Source organism: Zootoca vivipara, chromosome 4 (genome assembly GCF_963506605.1).
Source record: "Zootoca vivipara chromosome 4, rZooViv1.1, whole genome shotgun sequence".
In the NCBI taxonomy this organism is placed as follows: Eukaryota; Metazoa; Chordata; class Lepidosauria; order Squamata; family Lacertidae; genus Zootoca; species Zootoca vivipara.
In genome coordinates this window covers 42,220,560-42,242,501 of record NC_083279.1, presented here as the reverse complement: position 1 = coordinate 42,242,501, position 21,942 = coordinate 42,220,560, and the positions used below count along the sequence as shown (strand labels likewise).

The 21,942-nt window shown below is 38.8% G+C and overlaps 1 protein-coding gene across 1 annotated transcript in view; it reads right to left on the bottom strand.

The window, feature by feature from the left end:
- Positions 1 to 21,942, bottom strand: part of IL1RAPL1 (interleukin 1 receptor accessory protein like 1) — a 339,537-nt gene that overhangs the window by 12,390 nt on the left and 305,205 nt on the right. The window contains exons 6-8 of the mRNA XM_060273627.1: positions 18,438 to 18,570; positions 17,039 to 17,184; positions 3,080 to 3,223 (exon numbers count right to left, since the gene is read on the bottom strand). Coding sequence (XP_060129610.1) covers positions 3,080 to 3,223; positions 17,039 to 17,184; positions 18,438 to 18,570 — 423 coding nt within the window. The remainder of the gene's footprint in view (positions 1 to 3,079; positions 3,224 to 17,038; positions 17,185 to 18,437; positions 18,571 to 21,942) is intronic.

The window sequence follows — 21,942 nt, the reverse complement described above, 5'->3', positions numbered from 1 at the left end:
TTATTATATCATTATCATGACATTTGTTGTGTCATTCAATCAATGCCAGTAACGAAAGCCCCAGGACTAGATGGTTTCTGATAGAATGGTATACGAGTATATTTATTTCTCATTTTACAATATAAATATTTTTTTTATGTCTCTAACAACGTATGAAGCTAATCTTTAAAATTTATTTGATCCAGGAAGAAATGGGCACAATATTGTTTTAACACCTACACAAAACCAGCAAAGGCTATATAAAGATCTGAAGTTGTGCCACTAATATGCGGATGATACAACTCCTGAGCCTCCCCCAATCAGTCAAAACAAGGGGGAAGGGGGCAGGAGATCGGGGGAGGTTTGGGAGTCGCAGGCGGGTGGTGCGCCATTGCCCAGTTTTTTTAAAACTCCGTGCAGCTGCCTGGAGCCAGCCTGGTAGTGCATTTGGCTCTGGCTGGTTTCAGGAGCTGCTTGTGGCTGTGGCGCCCGCCATTTTTACTTTCTGGAAGTCCCCATATGATGTGTTGCGCATAAGACACATCATATGGTACTTCTGGAGAGAAAAAATGGCAGGCGCCATGGCAGTGAGCAGCAAGCAGTGAGCGGCTCCTGAAGCCAGCCAGAGCCAAATGCACTACCAGGCTGGCTCTGGGCTGCTGAGGCTGCTGCTGCCACATTTCCCGGGGACAGATTTGTAAATCTGGGGACATTCCGGGGATGGAATTTGTCCAGGGACAGATTTGCAAATCTGGGGACTGTCCCTGGAAACCGGGGACGTCTGGTAACCCTAATTTAGCAAATGCCTGGCATATAGTGTATTTTTGCTAGTGCAAAACCAGCATAATTTAGACATTATTGGAGTGAAAATTATAGCAAAGAGATATAAAGTGTGATTAGATGCTGTTTGTACTTTATTGCTTTTTTTCTAATCTATTTCCCTCAATTTCTAAACTGTTAGATCTAATAAATGAATGTTCACCTCTATCAAGAGTCTTAATAAATTGGAACAAGTCAGTAATCAAGCCTAACAACCATAAGGAGAATGAACCTGTACTACAAGGTTGACTGTTCCAGGTGAATATTAATTTCTATTAAGTACCTAAGGTTAATCATAACTGTCAGTCTGTCAAGAATAATCACTGCTAAATTGAATTCTGTGCTAAAAGAAATTCAATCATATTTAAGCCAATGTCAAATAACAAAACCAAACAACAACAACGACAATAATTAGTAGTAGTAGCAGTTTTCACTTTGGATCCAGATAAAGATATTAACAATTTCCATTTTTATTTCACCTATATCTCTAATAAGCTGAAATACTAGAGTTTTGAAATGTACCACATATTTGTGGGGTATTTCAGGAAAATGGGAAATTGCGTATAATAAACTGCAGAGTATATGTATATGATTAACCATGAGTGTGGGGCAGCTAATATCATTAACATCTCAATAGTAGTGGCCCATGAGCAGCAGTACTTCCCTTCCAGAAGCAGTGGTAAGGGCAATACAGTGGCAAGGTTGGGAAAGCTCTGGTCTGGTACCAATAGTGTGCCATAGGTTTACACACACCAGTGGGGCAATAATACTGCCAACCTGCAGCTCCCTTAACCCTTGCATCCTCCTTGTCCCACCCTATCCCCATGCATGCAGAATTACTGGGAGTGCTCCTTTCACATGCCGTTGCTAAATTTCAGCATCTTATGGGGAACAATACACAAGTGTTTATAGAGTGGGGGAACAGCTTATTCTTTACTGGTTAGTGAATAATTGTACAATGTTTTGTCCATTTACATGTGTGCTATCTCTTGTTGAATAATTTATTACTATGTACTTAATAATGTTGAAAGAATGGACTGATCAGAGCATATGTACTTTGAATGTACGATGAGAAAATTATTCTGCAGACACCAATTGCAGAAAAATACATTGACACTATTTTCTAACTAATGTTCTAACACCAGATGCTTCTATCAAGCCCTCTGGATACTACAAATTTCAGATTCTGTTAACCAGGAAGTGTTGAAAAAAATGACCTCTCTAGGTCACTGAAGTAAACCTAGAAAATAAATGCTGGTTCAACAATTAGGTTGAAGATCTGTTACAATGTCATCCCCAGAAAGTAGAATTAAACTGATCTAGATTTAGATGGCTGTGTTTAGGACACACTCCTATGAGACTCTGACAGAAGCACACATGTGTGGTTTAAAGTGTTTCTTAAATTTCTTGACCTGATCTGCAATGGCACTGCTGTAGAATAGTAACGTTTTAGTAATCTCTCCCCCTCCCCTGTATTTTAATACAGCACTTATATTGTAATTTGAAACATTCATAGTTGAATGTAAGCCCACTGAACGAGAGGACATATATAGAAATATTCCTGGTGAACAGGTCAGATTTCTGGTCAAACAACAATGCTGAATTACACATGCATAGGCATTTTTTTTTTCTGACTATGGTCCCCTTCTAGACATCCTTTTTATTCAGCATTCCTGATTAATTGTGTTCATGATTCTATCAAGATGGTCATACGTGATCCTGCTTTCAAGACTACTTGCTCCTGCAAAAGTTTTGGAATCATCTTACTGCTTCATTTCTAGTCCTGTAATTTTCTGCTGAAATTCTGTAACTACTCATACTGCAAATTTTCTGGGGGCAAATTTTCTCCCACCTTTGTGGCATCATAGCCATTCTGGACAGCAATAAGGTGGGAAAACATTGGGGAAACATTACAGAACTAATAATAAATCCACCACTAAGGCATTATTAGTGTGCCAATAATATGTTGCAGAATACACCTGCAATAAAACATCAGTCTGGAGAGGCCCAATGACTTGTCTGCATCATTTACATATCCTGATTCCCTCAGTTGTTCCCTTTAGCACGTTTTACTCTATTTGTTTTGTAGGCTTACCCATGATATACGAAGGATTGGAATCAGTGAGTCTTCTTTTCGCTGTTCTTTGGTGATCTTGTGGTTTGACTGCGTTCTTCCTTTTTGTTGCCTTTATTTTAACTTTGTTTCAAATTAAAATTCCATGGGGTTTTTTGTTTGTTTGTTTAAATAAAAAAGGGTATATGGAGAGGCTTGCTTGCTTACCTCCATCTAGTTCTTCAGCACCAAAATGATTCCTGTAGAATAGCATAATCTCAATCTTGTAGCACTTGTAGATAGTCACTAAACAAACAAGTAGCAGCAGAATAGCACCAAGCCCGCCAGCAAGCTCAACTGTATACATCAGCTCTGCAAAGAATTATAAAACTTAATAACCACCACATTCTGAACTAAAGGCAGCCATTTATTATCATGTTGTGGGGAGCAGAAAATGCCGTCAACAGTTCAAAGATACATGATATTTAAATATTCTGTCTAAAGAAAGAGCATGTGTTTTACTAGTTTGTTGTCACAGGTATAACACCATTTTTTACAGGAAGCAAAAACCATGGTTATGCACAACTATTTACATATGCGGTTGCATTGCTCAAGGAGTTTTTGCCAGCCATGTAGGATGAAACTAAATATATACCCCCCCCCAATTTAAATATGTGAAGACAAATTATTTCATGTCTCCCAGTTTCTCATGGATCGGTTGTGTTTTAATATCACTGACACCATTCCCTGTTGATATGCAATTCATCTTCCCTTCTCAACTCTCCATAAACAGGTTTGCCTTTTTTCTTTCTCTCTTAGATGTTGCAAATCACCCCAATTTGTCATTTCTGACATTCAGAGCTGGAACGTGACCACTTTCTCGTCTTATATTGTACCACCGGAGATTGCATGGTGGATTGAGATCACTGTCATGTAGGTTAGTTTTCAAGGATGAAAAAAACCAACACACAACTCAAGACAAATGTAATCATACTGTCTGTCAACAGTAATCTCCTTAGTAATATCACTTATCGGATAATAACTGCAAGTGTTAAAGTCATCATTGCCCTCACAATTACCAAACAGTTGCATACGAGTGACCATACTATTATTCCTGCTGCTGTTAAGACAGGAAATGAAGGGTGGTAAAATGAAGAGAAACATTGCTAAATGTCGTAAGGCTGTTCTGTTGTTTCACAAGCTGTATTGAAATCAGAGATGAAGAATAGTCTGTCATTCTAAAATAAAAAATAAAAATTGAAACACATTATTGTAATATTTCTATCATTCAGCCTAGAAAAGTGGTTGTGGCTCAATATAAAAAAGTTTTACAATACTGTTTGACAGATGAAAAGGGAAAAGAGAATGCAGAATTAAAGGACTGTGTTGTGTATGCACTACAGATTAGTGATTTTTGCAAAACAAACAAACAAACAAACAAACTATTATATTTATCTATAGCCTGCCTCTCTCCTCAAGGAGCTTAAGGTGCCCTGCATGGTATGCTCCGTATTTCATCCTCACAACAACCCTGTGAGGAAGGCAACTGTGAAGCTAAGTACTTACCCACAATATATTGGGCTGCAGCATCCTGTTATACATATCTTGGGCCTGACCTGGAAGTTCATGGCGTGACCATGAATAAGTGAAGTGAGCCTGAGTTCCATTATCAGAGGGTATGTGTACCTACTGTTATACCCAGTGATGGCATGATGACTATTCACTATTTATCAGTTAGGTTTAAAACAAAACAAAACTCAAGAGTCTGGATCATCAAGAGTACACTAGTCCATGAAAACGTATTATATTACAAATGTGGTAATCTTTTAGGTGCCGTAAGACTCCTTGTTGTTTGTGATAGAACCAAGTGACACAACTGCCTCTTGGAATTTTTTAGTAAACAAACAAACTCCTGTGTTGCACAATATGAGCCAGCAATATCAAAAGCAACACGATGGCCAGAAACAATTACAATATGAAAAACTTTATGGAATGGTTCAAAACATCAAAACTATTTTTTGACAGGGAATTTTATCCCATTGTCATGTGTGCTATATTGTCATGGTTTTTGTTTAGTATTTGCTGCTATAACAATTCAATACCATATATTTCAATTATAGAAATACAAAAGCTAGAGGGGGAAAAACATAAGCAATAATAGTTCTTTCCACTGCCTAGGTATTTTTATGCTTTTATTACTGAGATGCATGCAACTGCTATAAAAGCCTCAGTTTTCTCTAGAAGACAATAAAATGTAATTAAATGTTTGTTTTTTTAAAAAAGGATTTATTTAACACACCGTTCTCTTAAGAATGGTAATGTAACCTCCTTTATATTCTACAGTTTTAAGATCAGGAGTGTTGGTTCCACATATTTGGAATATTTCTTATCTATAGAGAAAAGATGTTTGTTTTCCCCAAATAAATAAACCCACAACAGTTTCATTAGAATAGTAATAAAATGGCTTAGAAAATAAATGGAAATGGAAATTGTACAGCACTGGCTTACTACGTTGCTGTTTATCTTTTTCTGCCACATGTGATGCAGTTGTTCAGTGGTAACCAGAAGATAGGGATTTAATGTGCCAGGTTGCTAGGTGCAAAATACACCATTTATATGCCTGCTGTAATGATGATGCATTAAGGCAAGGGGAAAATACTAGTATAGAGAAACTAGTCTGGAATTATTACAAGATCAAACAGAAAAAAATCATGAAGTGGGACGTAGGTCCCACTGAAATCAACAGGACGTAAGTTTGCTTAATTCTACTCTAAATTGCACTGAATCTCTCCACTTCTCACACACTGCTTGCCAAGCCAGAATCAATCTGGAGAAACTGAGAGTATTCTCCATTGACCTTACTACTTGCACCAAATGCTTTTCATTCCAGAAGCAATGTAACATCCCATACTCCTACATTACTTGTAGCATGGCATGTTTCCAACACAAAATCCACTTGTTGGTACATGTATCCAATCCAAAACAGTCCCATGACTCTCACTTCCCAAAAATATTTGGAACTTCCTTGATTAAATCAGTACAGTTGGAAGGCTGTGGTCACATGACTTTACAAAATTTCAGCCAGAGCAGCTGGACATATCCAATATTGTCAATGGACTCTTGCCTTATGCTACATGTTGCATTATTGTTACAGGGCTGCTGCATTTTGCATTACAGTCGTACCTTGGTTGAACCGTTCTGGAAGTCGTTCGACTTCCAAAATGATCGAAAACCAAATCATGACTTCTGATTGGCTGCAGGAAGCTCCTACAGCTATTCAGAAGCCGCAGACATTCGGGTTCCAAAAGAATGTTTGCAAACCGGAACAATCACTTCCGGATTTGCAGCCTTTGGGAGCCAAAACGTCTGAGTTCCAGGGTGTTCGGGATCCAAGGTACGACTGTATTGTTAGAGGGCTGCAGCAGCTGCAAGTATTATACTTTATTTGAAAGTCCTTGGAGTGAGAGATTTTTTTATATATATAAAAATAATAATTTCCCACTTCAAGGGGAAGGAGGGAAGAAAAAAACAAGAAGTGCACACCATTTCATATCTGTTTAGACTTTGTGTTATGACATTAAATTACAGGCCTTGTCCTGTTTAAGGACCGAGAGAGAGCTCTGAAAACTGCAGAGGAAAATTACCAGGCATTTCCTTGGGGAAATGGCATTCTGTTAAACACAACAAATGAATGAGTGCCGAAGAGTTACATTTGAGGGCAAAGCAATCATTAGTTACAGGCAATTAACAATAGTCTTGCAGTAGCACAAGCCTGGATCTACTCTAATGGAAAAGTCCATTGATTGCTTTTCAGTTGTAGATTTTTTAAAGAAATAAATTGCTTCAATTTGAAACAAGATTTGCTACAAGCATTCTGACCAATTGCTACACTTGTTTTCTTATCAAGATAGTTTGACCACAGAACCCAGTGAAAGAAACAGCTAATTAAAATAAAGTACCGCTATTCTCTAGACATATTGAATGATATCATGGGTAATAAATGCATTCATTTTACACTAATCCTACCATAATTATCAGATGTACTTCTGGGATATCTTTGATCTGCACCTGGTTTTAATTTTTGATAAACTTCTCAGCAGTGTCACAGAGGTAATTTACTTATCATTAACTGCACTTGCACAGAGAAGTAAACAAATGGAAGAGTGCTCTCAGAAGCTTCCACCCACTACTGATTGAGTTTTTGAGAGTCTTTATATCCCCTACTTATCACATGCAAAGATGCTTTTGTATTAAACACTAGACTGCAAAAATATGACTAAAGTTCTCAAGTACATGTATGTAATTATCAGTCTTCACACACACACACACACACACACACACCAGTTAAAATTGTGTCTATTTTACAGAGTTACCCTGGTCCCTAAACTACAGTGCCCTGCAGCCGTTGGGACCCTTTGCATAAAAAGGTAAAGGTACCCCTGACCATTTGGTCCAGTCGCAGACGACTCTGGGGTAGTGCACTCATCTCGCTCTATAGGCCGAGGGAGCCGGCATTCGTCTGCAGACAGCTTCCGGGTCATGTGGCCTGCATGACTAAGCCACTTCTGGCGACCAGAACAGAAACGCCATTTGCCTTCCCGTCAGAGTGGTACCTATTTATCTACTTGCACTTTGATGTGCTTTCGAACTGCTAGGTGGGCAGGAGCAGGGACCGAGCAACGGGAGCTCACCCCGTCGCGGAGATTTGAACCGCCAACCTTCTGATTGGCAAGCCCTAGGCTCTGTGGTTTAGACCACAGTGCTACCCGCCTCCCTCTATCTATTTTTTTTTAAAAAAAAATTCATGCAGTTTGCTCGGCCTTTGCCTTCCTTCATTAAACATACAAATTTTGACATGAAAGTGGAAACCCAGTTCTAGCAATCTAGAAACTCATCTCAGTTCTAGTCATGAGTATTTTGAACACAGTGATGGTGGGAAGAACAAGCATGGGAGTTGATCTCAAGGAAATAACAATACTACAAAGCCCGAGGGCCTTCAGCCAAGCACTACTTTATATTGCACTGCAGCCTTACTGTTTCAGGAGCTGCAGTGCTGAATGGTGGTTGGCTGTCCTGATGAGCTGCTATAGGGACAGTCTCAAATCCCAACCTCAAAATGGTCTGCTGAGAACTCGAGTCATCAACCAAGCTTCAAATTACAAGAAAGGAGATTCTGACTAAACAGCAGGAAGAATTTTCTAACAGTAGGAGCTGTTTGACGGTGGAATGGATTCCCTCGGGTGGTGGCGGCCTCGCCTTCCATGGACAGCGGAGGAGGAAGCCGCTTGGGTGCACTGCTCGAGTCTGCCTGCCTCCTCCCACTTAGCCGCCCTACAGCTGGGGGGGGGAGGCAGTGGGCGGACTGTTTGGGCAGTGCTAAGCCTGCACGCACCCAAGCCACTGAGTCTCCCCCAGGAGACATGCGTGGCTTGGGCGCTGTAGGCCCCGCAGTGAGTGCCGCCCAGCTTTTTGTCACGCCCCTCAGTGGTGACAACCAGGGCAGCCCACACCCACTACACAACCCTTCCTCTGCCCATGTCTATGGAGGTTTTGAAGCAGAGCAATTGTCATCTGTTATGGATGCTTTAGTTGGGATTCCTGCATTGCAGGGGGTTGGACTAGATGACACTAGTCCAACTCTACAATTCTATGAATGTATTTTCTATCAGTTCGCATCTGGAAAATGGAGTAGAATTATCTCTATTAACCAGCATTAAATATGAATAATTTGCAAAAGGAATTTGTTTTTCTAAAAATACAACAGCACATGGTATCACTTTGAGGTCGTTTTCTACAATTGAGTAATATATACATTTTGTGAAATAAATAAAGCTTTGTAGTCTAAAGTTTTAAGGCAGTAGACTGTTGTTTCTATTACTATATTCTAATTGCTTATAACATAAAGAACAATTAATAGATGTTGACACACAAAGTATGTTACCACCACATCATGTGTTTGTACCACCTTTAGAAAAATCACCCATTTTGCAGAATTGTGCTCTATTGTAGTGAAAAGATCTGGAATTTCATAGATCTGAAACAGCTGCTACTATAAAACAGTTGCTGCTTTTTGTCCACTCAAGGCCTATTCCTCACAATCACTTTGTGAAATATAAGGCATAATTGATTCCTAATGACTGAAGAAGCTCATGAGATCAGCAGTTTAAGCTGGCTGTAGCTCTGCACTTGCAAAACAGTCTGGCATTTTCATTCTAGTTATAATTTTTCCAGTGATTTTATCAGTAGCAAAAGCACTAAGGCCTATCCACTAGTTAAACTGCAGGTTCAACCAGGTTCACAGGGCTGGGACCTGCTAGCCTTATCCGCAGCAAGCTTGCCAGCCACCACCCACATATTCAAAGAGAAGATCTGAAGAAGGAAGGTGCATCATCATCATATGAATTCAAACACCTGAACCACAGTAATTTTTGCAGGTAAAAATTACTGTCCTTATAAAACAAGTATGCTGAATAATGAGAACCCTACAGTTATTGGTCTGAAGTATAAATTGAAAAAAACAGAGAGGAATTCAACATCAAGCTAAGGTGATCATTCTATCAGGTCAAACATTTTGGCATGACAGAATAATTTCCCACTGTGGGCTGTCCTGACCCCACAAGCCAATTTTGGGTGGTGCAGTGTCTGTGCATGGAAGAGGGAGGGCATCATTACGCAAAGCGAGGTCCCTGCGCAGGGCTTCCACTGAAGGAAACTATTAGTTGAATCCCACCCATAGCCTTGGTTCATAGATTTAGTAGTTTCATGTGATTTCCCCCCTTCCTTCAAAGAAGTGGGAGGCCGCATGAATCACGTTTCTCTGTGTTTAGATGTTCAAATACAGCAGGGGTGGCCAACTCCCAAGAAACTGCAATCTACTCAGAGTTAAAAACTGCCAGTGATCTACCCCTTTTTGGGGGGGGTTCAAGTTGTTGAGCTTTTATTAGGGAGGAGGAAAGCCCATTTTAAGGGGTGCAGGGCAAAAATGCTGAGCTTTTCTTAGGAGGGGCCAACGTTGTTGAGCTTTTTTTGGGGAGCTAGTGATCTACCAGAGACTTCCAGTGATCTACCAGTAGATCATGATCTACCTGTTGGACGTGCCTGAAATACAGCATTCAGTTCACACCCAAATTATCTCAAAATGGAGACAGGAATACATATGCACATTTCATCCACCATGATACTGGGCTTCATGTATGAACCAAGGCTTAGTAAGTATGGGCAAAGCTGTCTTCATGGTCCCGACAGTTGTTATTGCCCTTAACCATTGCCTTTAAAATAATATTAATAATTATTAATAATAATAATAATAATGGGGGAAATATCTTATCTGGAATCTAAGGAAGCATTACAGCCTAGTAATTTAAGCTGAAAAATAAAACAGGAGTTTAACAAGCCTAGGGAAGTCTAGTGTGAAGAACATCTAAAGAAATTATTACTATTGTCATTACTATTGTCCAATCACAGTACATGAGTGATCATTCTTTTTCTACCATGGTAAGGACAAACTTCCTTCCTGAGATATTGGTGTACTCTTTTATACTCTTGAAAGCAAGTCACAGCACAATCCTATACACAAGTTACTTGGGCATAAACCCTTTTGAATACAGTGGGTCTTACTTTTGAGTAGACATGTATAAGTTTGTGCTGTCGTGCAACAACAGAATTAAGGATACTTTCTTAGGAATGGGGTGAATGAGTGAAGCAAATTCCTACAAGTGCTAACTTAGGAAAACAATACAGAAAATTAAGCCATCTATCCCTGATCTTTATACTTCACAAGTTTTCAACCAGTGTGTCAGGACCTTCAGGTGGATTGCTACAAAGCTGTCACTGCCACGCTGGACACTTGCTAAAGCTGTCCAGGCCAAAGGAGTACTACACATGGTGCCTGAACTAGAATGTGTTATTCTGGTGAAAAATCCATTCTAACAATTTCTGGGAGGGCTGCAATAATGTGACGGGAAAGGTATAAGGCTCTTCCCAATAAGGTACATATTTCTTACGTCCCAGATCTTATAGCAAAACCTCTCTTGAGGGAGCTCTAAATAGAGCAGGAGCATTCTATTCACTTTGAAGACTATTTCTATGGTTTTCTAGACTTCTTCAGGAATAGAAATATCCTGGAATGCTGAAATGTTAGTTCTTAATGCCTCAAATGTCCCTGCTTCCATTCCCCTGCTCCTTGCAGAAGTAGATTTTAGTGTGTGAAGGAGGGAAGAAAAGGAAATTTAGCTGTTTCTGATCAGATCAATTATGTGTGATGGAATGGCTGTGAATGTCTATAGTGACGGCAATAATAGCAGGTAAAAGAAAGTAGGAAAAGGTGTGAGGAAAAAAGAACTTGAAATGTGTGAGAAGGTGGAAGGTGTCCAGAGAAGAAAAGGCAACAGGACAGCGGTTTGTGATAAAAAGAACTGTGAAATAAAGTGAGACAAGCAAATGGCAACAGATAAAGGATTCAGAAAGTGCAAGGAAGAGGCAAAAAGAAGGAAGAAAATAAGCATCCATTGCTTGGCAGGAATTGCTGCTTGGCTGATGGGAAGGGAAAGAAATCCTGCTTGCTCTGAATGCACCAGAGAGCTCCTTAAAGAGAGTTCGCTTGCACACCTGAACAGGGTACTAAGCTACGTCTGTCTGTCTGTTTTTCTGTCTCTTTTACACTTACACACACACACACACACACACACACACACAGAGAGAGAGAGAGAGAGAGAGAGAGAGAGAGAGAGAGAGAGAGAGAGAGAAACACACACGCCAGCTGAGTGGTTGGTAGAGGAGAAACCAAATTATCTTTTGCAAGCAAAAGCAGCAAAGAAAGAAAGAAAGAAAAATCTTTTATGTGACACAAACTGAATACCTGTATAGCATCACTTAATAACTTTGTCGTATTTAATAAGCTTAGCTTGAAGATAAGAATAAACCATTTTATTTTATTTAACAAAATGTATAGTGTGTTTGATTACAAAACCTCTAAGAGGTTTTGCTAGATTCTGGAGTAAGAATCTTAATCAGTATCTGAATCACTGTTGGGACCAAAGCTGAGGGGGAGTGGGGGAACATTTATCCAGAAATTTCACCCCAAAAATAATGAACTGAAACAGATCCACAGGGACACAATTTCTGGTGATCCATTAAGGTTTGGACATATGGGACCATTAAGACTAATTGACGCTAAGTTGTTTGTTTCTAGTTTTACAAATGCTTTAGAACATCCATTATATATTTGCCATTGGTCTTCAACCTCATATCTGGATAGTGACTTATAGTGTGACTTATTCCATTGCCAATAAGTATACTATTTAACAGATGGCAGTGGTATTTTCCTCAAATTGTACCTATATAAATAGATAAGTATGCCTAGATAGATAGATAGGCATTATTACTCCAGAAATAAGGGCAGTTAGTGGCTGCACTTCCAGGTTTCTAGAAAGAGGCCTGGGAGCATATAACTTGTTTTGACTAGACCTATACTTAAAAACTGAAAACTTATTATAAAAAATGTGGTCCTGTTGTTGAGCAACTTAGATGATGGGAAGAACAAAATGGCGGAAGGAGACGATGGATGACAAGAAACTGTCATTTGCTACAAAGAAACAGAAAGCAGCAGCATATTTCTTCACCTGGCATCATAATCATGGTAAAATATTGGGATAGTGTTAGAAGAAGCTTTTATCAAGGATCTGGATGGAAAAAGCAGGTTAAGAACATGAATTGAGGGAGAACATTTGAATTTTGTGCATGCACCACATTGCTAGTCTCAGTTGAAAAAGGAAGGCAATGGTTGGGAATTGCTATGAAGTGTTTAACACCATATATTGAAAGGAGAGGCACAGGACATGCAAAAGGTTAAGGGTGAGTAGTCCAAGTCAAGGAAGGCATTAATGAGTCAACAAACAGCCATGAGGTCAACCTTGTACAAAACAACAAAATAAGATGCTAAACAACTTTGTGAAAGGCCCCCTACATCTTTGTCAACTTGGAAGTTTTATATGCATAAAAAACCAAGTTTTTTTTTAAAAAAAGGAAGAAGTAATTAGACAATTAGAGGCTACTTTGTAATAATGTTGCAGTGTAATTAAATAAGACTGCAGGAGGTTGGCTCCATGATGAGTGAAAGCCTCATATTTCAGCTATGTGCCACTGAATGAGTATGTCCCTTTTCCATTTATTATTATGTTAGATTGCATTATTAAGAGCTTTTATATTTAAACACTATGAGCCTTCCTACCGGCTTGCATTTAAATCTCATGAAAGTATAAAGCTGCAGGACAGCACAATCCCATCCATATATATATATATATATATATATATATATATATATATATATATATATATATATATATACACATTTACAGAGAGCTTGTTATTAGTTTCAGCACCTGCTTGAGTTTGATGAGCATGTGCAATGCTCCAGTACAATTTGTGCAGGTTGTAACAGCAAAGAATTGTTCACAACAATGAAATTAGTGAATGGAACCAACATTTTCCCTGTCCAATGATTTCACAAAATCTTTGCAGCCTTTGGTATGTGCAACACTGCTTTAACTCAACAACTCTTAACACCAGGAACGAGACTGAAAAACCCCCTAGAATTGACAAACACATAAAACAAGTGTGTTTGAAGAAGGAATATTGTGACTTCTTCAAATGGAAATCTTACCTTGCTAATCTTTTAGATTTCTTTGCAAGTGTCAACAAATATTTAAACACAGATAGTCTGATGGATAATGGCAATTAGGATTTTCACAAAGTCCTTCCAAAGGCCTTTTAAAAAAGGCTTCTAAGTGAACCTAGAAATTGTTGTATACAACAGCTGGCCTTATTATGGATCAGCAGCTGGTTAAAAAAATAGGAAGCAGGTGAAAAAAAAAGAAGGGGACTGTGCTTATTGGCCTGTGTGCAGCTAGCTGGATGAGAAGTTGGGTGGACTTGGTTGGGAAAAGGGAGCAAAGCTCTCCAGTGAACCTGGCTGGCACTCAGGACAAACATAAGGAAATTAGTTCTTCATTCAGTGTATGTCTACTGTACAGGATTAATTGCTGTAAGATGTCCACTTGCTTAGACAGTTGAAAAGAGAGATAAAAATACATAGAATATAGGCATCAATAAGATAAAGCAGTATGCCTATGCCCTTGCAATAAATAGTAGGGATTGGCAATTTTCCTTGCTTGGGTGTCTAGCCAGACCATGATCTGATTTAGCATGGCACTTTTTGTGTTAAGTCAGTTATTTGGAGGATCCAAACATGCAACAATAGAACCAACTCTAACTAGTCAGTCCGTTTCTTTTGTGAAATCATCTTGTTATTTCTGCAAAGTTGTTTTGTTGATTATCACTTTCTGATAATGCCAAAGCACCTTGTCTGATAAAGCACATTCACAGCCACACCTTAGCCGCTCTGAGGAATATCCCTTCCATAGATACAACTCCTGTTGTAGTGTGGCTTTCAAATCTACTGTGCTTACTTCCCTGTTTTGGAAGGTTTACGTGAGGCAACTCAAAATATACATACATCAAGAACAGGTTGTGGCCAGCAACTCTCACACAACACTCCCTGATCTCAAAGAAGTTCCAACTTCTGAGTAGATGTTTTCCATTCTGAGTTGTTGTATCACCTCCATCTGCTAGGTTTCGTTTTTGAACACTGGCAGACTGCCACAAGTTGTGCTAGGCATAAACCATTCATTCGTGCTGTGAAGATGGCCCTGTTGTGGATCTTGCTGCTATCAGAGGTCAAAATGATGGGCAGCAGAAGCAGGCCATTTTCAGGAGTGATGTCCTCTGCTTGGAACTCTATCTCCTGGGAGTTTTGTCCAGCCAAGGCACCTTTAGCATGCAAAAAGCTGATTTAAAAACTCTTTTTCTTTCATAGGGCTTTTGAAAGTGGGATCGTTCAACATTTTGTGATTTTAAGCCTTCACCATTTTATCTCTGCACTGCATGTTATGATTAAAACTGTTGTTTAAAAATTGTTTGCATGTTATATTAATGTTTTATTATCATATTTGTGAGTTAGGTTAATGGCATGATTTTGGCTGAAAGCTCGGCTAGAAATTTAAAATTGCAAACATACATAAATTAGAAATGGAGGTGCTGGGTTGCATCCAAATAACGTCATGTGAAAGTTCCACCACACAAGGGTTCTTGCTTGTGCAATGGAACATCCTTCTTTTCTCATCTCCTGCACTCCCCCAATCTGTTCTAGGGGTTGCCCTAACCCTCTGGAGCAGATTTAGGGAATTCACAGGCTGTGCTGGGCAAGGGGGCAGAGAACGGAAAGTCCTATTGCTAAAATGGAAATATTGCACTCTTTCGCTATTCCTTTCCTGAATATTAAATGAATAGAATTGTCCATATGAAATATACCTTTACAACATTGTAATGTTAACAAATAATAACAATTACTAAATTGGTAAAATGAGAACTGTAACTTATTTGTTCTGCTGCAGAACCAGATAACCCCACATTAATTTGTAATACATATTTTTTCAAATAGCCAAGATGTAGGTCTAAGGAAATCTTACTTAAAAGGTTGCCATGGTGAAAACGAGGAGCCTGCTAACTATGCAGAGTTTTTCCAGCTAGGAACTCTGAGACACTGCTTGATTTTGGTTTTATCTGTCACGGCTAATTTCTCATTTTATTGAAAAAGTTGTCAAAATGCAAAGTATGTTGAATGCATGCATCAGGTAAGTTTCAAATCTTACAGATGCAATCAAGTAACTTCTCAAACAATTCAAATCCTCTGCTATTTCTCCTTGACAAACCCCTTCTCCTATTTCTAACTTTTTGTTATTTGCAAAATTTCTCAGCACTACTAATAAATAAGGTCCTCAAAGACCTTGTTCAATAGTAATCTTAACTGACACATTGCTAGGTAGCCATTGTTGCTATTACAATGTCATTGTTGTGAACTGCCCTGAGATCAATGGGTATAGGGCAGTATACAAATTTAATAAATAATAAATAATTAAATGCTGTCAAGTAATATTGAATTTTTGTGATATCTTCCTTATGAATTTGACACACCTATTGTATTTTATTACTTTGGCTGCAATGTGTAGTAGCTGTTATTGTTGTGAATAATGCAAGCTTGTTTTTAGAACAGCATCATGCAAATATTAAATCTAGGGCCAGGCTAGTTGTTTAATTTCTGACCTTAAATTTAGAGTGACATGTGGCCACAGAAACCACCAGCAAATGGCCTATTCATGCTTTCATTGGCTACATTGTGAATGCTGGGAAAGTGTGCCTGACTGGGTGAAATTGGCTCTGTGGACTCTTGGTGCCCTGGAACAGCAATTTTGCAGAAATGCATACCGTGCTAAAAGACTAACATTTCTGAATGGTGGATGAGAAGGGGAGTTCTATGAACTCCACCGCCATTGGACATTGAACAATGACCAAAAGGACACAGAAAGCTCATTCCATACTGATGTTTCCAACAGTGAGCTGGTACAGACTGGTAAATGTATCTGGGTAGAAGCACGACTGCATTACATCAATGGCTCACTCTGTTTTTTTTTAAAATGTGGTAATAGATCCAACAACTGCTGCTCCAAAAGTTGTGGGGTTAGATGGAGATTGTCATATGTGAGTGCCCAGCCCCTGTACCCCAATTTTAGTAGGTCATGAATGGAAGAGCCTTAATCCTGTCCCCCTATAAATGCAGCAAGTTTTAAACACAGCATTTAAGACAACCACCAAACAGAAACCCCTCTGTGAATTGGAATTCATCAGGAGCAAGTTTTGCAACTTTTCTTTTGTCCCCCATGATATATTTCAAACCTATTGCTTTTTGAATTATTTAGACTTATTTCTTACAGAAAATGATTAAACTTCTACTGTCAATAGCTTTCTGCCAGGCTAGTTCTAGTAAATTTTTATTAGTTCCCATACTCACCGGTTGTTAAAATGTTTTCTATATAAACATTATTAAAAAGTGTATTTAACTGCATTCCTTCAACAGATAGCCATTTTTAATGATGGCTTTCTCCCCCCCCCCTTTCTTTAAAATGTCCTTTTCCAACTGAAGGGGAAAAATGACTAACATTCCCCTCCCCCCAGTGTACAGAGGACTAAGGAGCCAAGGAATAAAAATTGGGAGATAGCTATACAAAACATCAACTTCTTACAGTGTAAACCATCTGTGTTGTTGTTTTTTGAATAAAAAAATAAAATATTCACCCCTTTTAAGTAGAATAACGGTAGCAAGTCTGCGGCCATATCCATTTTCAACATAACACGAGTAATTTCCGAGGTCTCCTTCTTCCACTGAATCAAGAATTAATGAGATGGAAACTTCCTGTTCCCCGAGATGTTCCTTAAGAACTCTGTGAAAGAAAAATCAGTCAGTTTGGTTTCCCCCCACATATATAATGTTGTTTACACTACATCACACTGAAAAAATGATCCTGATGTGATGTTTCTCAGAAATGAAAGCAGTCTGGTTTCAAATTTGGTTATGGTTTGATGCAATCTTAATTAAATTATATAATGCCTTTTTCTTCTTCACTGTTAATGAGGACATATGGTTCTGCAGATACTAATAAGAGCTGCAATTAATTTGACATCTTTAAGCATACCCTGATAAGATATCAAGGGGTTGTGCACAAATTATTCGTAAAAAGGTTTACATGCTCTTTAAAACATATTTTAGAGAGATTTCTTGAAATTATGGTATATAAAGCAGGTGTTTAAAAATGGATTATCTGATGGATCTGACACCAAGAGTGCAACCCTGCACATGTCACCATGGAAATAAGTCCTATTGAATTCAGTGGCACTTACTCTCTTTTGATTCCCATCTTGGTAAACTAAGGTACTGCTATGTTAAAAGAAATTTTATTTTTAGATGTTTCTCCATTGCTCTTATGGCACACATACAACCCCAAATGTTTCATTGCAAATAAATTCAGCTATATCCACAGAGGATGGATGTAAGCACTTTGGGTTTAAAAAACATGTAAAGATAACCTGCCATCCCTTGTTTTCCTTTACTATTTTAAGCAATAAAGCAAATAAAACATTTCATATTCCCTGCTCAACAAAGAAAAATAATACAAACAGTTCAGGGTCCTTCTGAACATACTCAAAATCACCAAACCCACAAACCAGTGAAAATCCACCACTCGGATATTTTTTTTTAAGGCCTCAGAGTATGTAGGTGTACATCTTTGGGGAAGCTTTAGATAAGAAATGCAACATGTCGGCTGTTCATGTAATATTCTATATGAGAGCTGAGCTTTGTATGCTTGTGTTGAAATATGGTAGACCTTAACATATTATTATTTAGCCTAACTGAAAATAATAGAAGCTTCTTCTAGATACTTTTGTACAGCCTCAAAATCTGCATTTTTCTCATTTAAAAGAAAATTGTTGAACTAGAGCTTTCAGAGATAACTGTGTACATGTAAAAGAACACATCTTTTATGCCAGTCCCAGAGTGCACCATATGGAAAAGCAGGCCTACGATGCTTTAGTGCATTTTAAAAATAAATGTCTATAGCATCCTTCACCTAGTACTTAATTCACTAAAGAATTACAGATTAGTCTTGACAAAATATATACAATTTCCTCACTTTACCTAATATCACTTTCCCAAACCCGACTTTCATCCAAATCCTCAATAAACTTTTCGCCTTTCATCCAGTACATTAAAGGGCTGACTTCTCCACTGTATCCAAAGAACGCTCGGCAGGTTAGATTAGCAGAATGGCCTGTTGAAAAGAATTAATAAAGAAAACATGTTATTCCAAAACTGGTGAAAATGATTTATTTTATTATCAGCGGCTAAGTAATGTTTTCCCATACAAACCTGTAAGAGCATAGCTTGAAAGCTGACCTTAGCATTCATAACTTTTGAGAAGCAATTTTTTCTCAAATATTGTCAAACTATTGACAGACACATTATCTAGTGCGGAATATGGATCTACTAGTTACAAAAGAATAGAGGCTAATTTTAGTCCTCGAATAACAAGATATCCACAGACAGATTAAGTACGTATATGGTCTTTCAAAGCATTGGTTTTCCACATATGGGATGGCCGCAGAATTCATACACTATGCCTCTGCAATACACAGAACCCAAGGATCATACAGTTAATATTTTCCCTTAGAAAGTGATTTATCATACTGCAAATTAGAATCCTGCAGACTGCATGTGACCCTCAGCCCACCTCTTTCTCTTCCCCCATACCTCTGCGCAACCACCAACACTGCTGTTTGTATCAAACAATCCAACCACAGAGCAGGATACATAAAGTGTCGTTATGGTTTTTGAGGTGCACATTCTCTTTGGTTGGCTTCAGTTATGTGGCCCCAAAACACTTTCCTCTGGAGCAGTGGCGGAGCTTCATGCTCTGGCACCCACACTCCTCTACCCTTGGCGCTCAAAATGTTGTTGCACCCCATCGTCAAAATATTACGGGCAGTCACTTAGACCTTATTTTCCATTCCTCATTCTGCATCACTGAAGCAATAATACTGTTTGAGGCAAGGACTATGAGCTCCCAAGGACTTGTATTTCTAAATCTATAAGTGTTAAGTTCCAGCACCATCACAATATACAACAGAAAAAGATTACTGGTATCAGAAAAGCACTAGATCTAAAATGTCCCAAAGGTAAACTAGATGATACAAAGTACACATACACACATAAAATTCAGACCAGCATAACCATGACTACCTAAAACGATAATGTGCCGGCCTATGGAATGCTGAAAAACTTGCTAAATAGGTTGCCTCGAATGCTGACTGACATCTTTTGGGAAAAGAAGCCATTTCCATTCTGCAAAACACCCACCCATCATTAGATGTTATATTATGACGACTTCTTCACTTTAGATATTTTAGGTGAACATCTAAAGATATAGTGTGAATGTGACGAATGGGATAGACATGTATCATAAATGTGCATTTGTTACAGGATCACCAGTTGATGTCAAATCTTGACTTGCTGCTGTGCAATGGCTCAAATTACCATGAGTGTTACCTTTAGCTGATGGAGTGCACATTGGAATCAAGTATCCCTCAAAAGGAAGGAAGAAGGCCTCCTTCTGTTGTCCCATGCCACCAGCCTCACAACCTTTCCTTCGAGTTCTTTCCACCCAGCATCTCTCACCTGTTGAGATCTAATCAGTGTACAGACTAAGCTAGCTGGACTGCAGGCCAAGTTACCCCTTAATCACCAACCTCTTGCTCATGGGGGTACTGAGCCATGAAAGCCTGCTGAGCTTTTCCAGCCAGAATGAAGCAACCTGCTGAGATGAACTTCATACTCAGAGGGTTCTGTCAACCATTTACAGGTGCATATTAATGTGTGCATGGTGATCTTTTTTTTTAAATCAACAAGGAAGGGGGAGGGAGGTAATGTCAAAAAGACAAACCTCAGAAAAAGAACTCTCTTCTCATTAAATTAATGGGGATTTCCCCTCCTGGATGAAATATTTAAGTGTATTTTTAAACGTGGAATTCAAAGTTTCTGTTAAATATGAAATATTTACGCCTGGGAAATAAATTAGGAAAGAAGCACCATCTCCCAGCAATATTGTACAGATTACTGCTGAGCAAGGGCCATTAATATGCCAGGTGTTCCACTATAAATTAATACTGAGGCTGCGGCTGCTGTATAATCTATACTTTCCAGGCTGGCTGAGCTTGACAATAAACTATCGAGAAGGTCAGTGGTGGGTCATGCAGGCAGGATCTTTGTGACTAGCTACTACTGCTGTTACTGATGTCCTTGTTTGTTACTTTGAGCTAATAGCACAAGGAATAGAGGGTGTTGGTTCTTGCTTTGCGAAGAGCAGTTTCTTATTTAACAAGGCTATATGTACTCCCAAAAGTGTTGCTTTCACTGGAATTCACACACACACGCATCATGCCACTTGTTGATGAGATACAAAAACATTGCAGACATCAGAGGGGTTTTAATTTAAAAAAATGGGATGCAATGTGCGCCAATCTTTCGTCGTATTATTTCCCCATATGTGTGTATAAGTAAGTGCAGATTGAGCTTACTGCCAGTTAAGTGTACATTCCATTAAAAAATGCAGTCTCAGCCATTGTTTCACACTCATGTTTCTAGCTCTCTGCACTGGGCTCATCTATCCTGGATTATAGGAAGCAACCATCAAGGATTATCTATATTGTGGGGGGTTGGTGGGATCAGTATTCTTCAGAACCAAGACTCACATTTAATGCAAAAATGCATTTTGGAACCCCTCCCTTTTTAAAATCATATATTTGCAGGGTAGTAGTGCTGCTGTTATGACTCACAATCCAGCTGTGGGTCCAAACCCACAATTTGAAGTCCAATGGTCTGGAGATAAACTTGTTCCTGCCCCACAGATCTAAGAACAACTCTGGCAACATTCACTTCCTCATGCTTTACCCACTCTTTGAGGTACAGTACCTTCAGATTTTTAAATGGCAGGTGATTCATAGAGAGCCTTAAGCAATTATTGCTTTTGCAAATGCATTTTTGAGCTAAGTTTTGAACACCTGGTCTAAAAATGATGCAATTTGGACAATGACTACGCACATTATGACTCCTGTGAACAACCTCATCTTTCACTTCTTGCAGATGCAATATCTTTGCACCTCAGTGTTTACAGCCTTGTAAAGAGCTTAACTTTACAGTTGCATCAAAGATATATTTTCTGCCTCTTCCCTCCTACCCGGTAATTTGCTGCATCATGGTCTGAAATCTCAACTTTCTCCATGAGCCCATAAGTGGGTGCTTCCTAATTCATGTCCCAACAACCTCTTAAAACAAGTTCAGCAATATATAAATGACCATGCGGTGCTGAAGCCAATATAAAATATTGAGGATGTAGGTGGATAATAAGTGATGGATAATAAAAACTGGTTTCCTTATATTGTAAAGTATAATCACACTTTACCTGAACAAATTAGCAGTACCAACAAACACATTTCAAAGATAAACATACTCTTTCCTTGCTCAAGTTTATTTATTTAAACTGGGGGGGGGGAATCAGGCTAATCTCGACAACATGATTATGCAGGCTCCAATGATAAAGATGCACTTTCTGTTCCAGCTAATTGGATTCAGGCAGAGGCTTTAATCA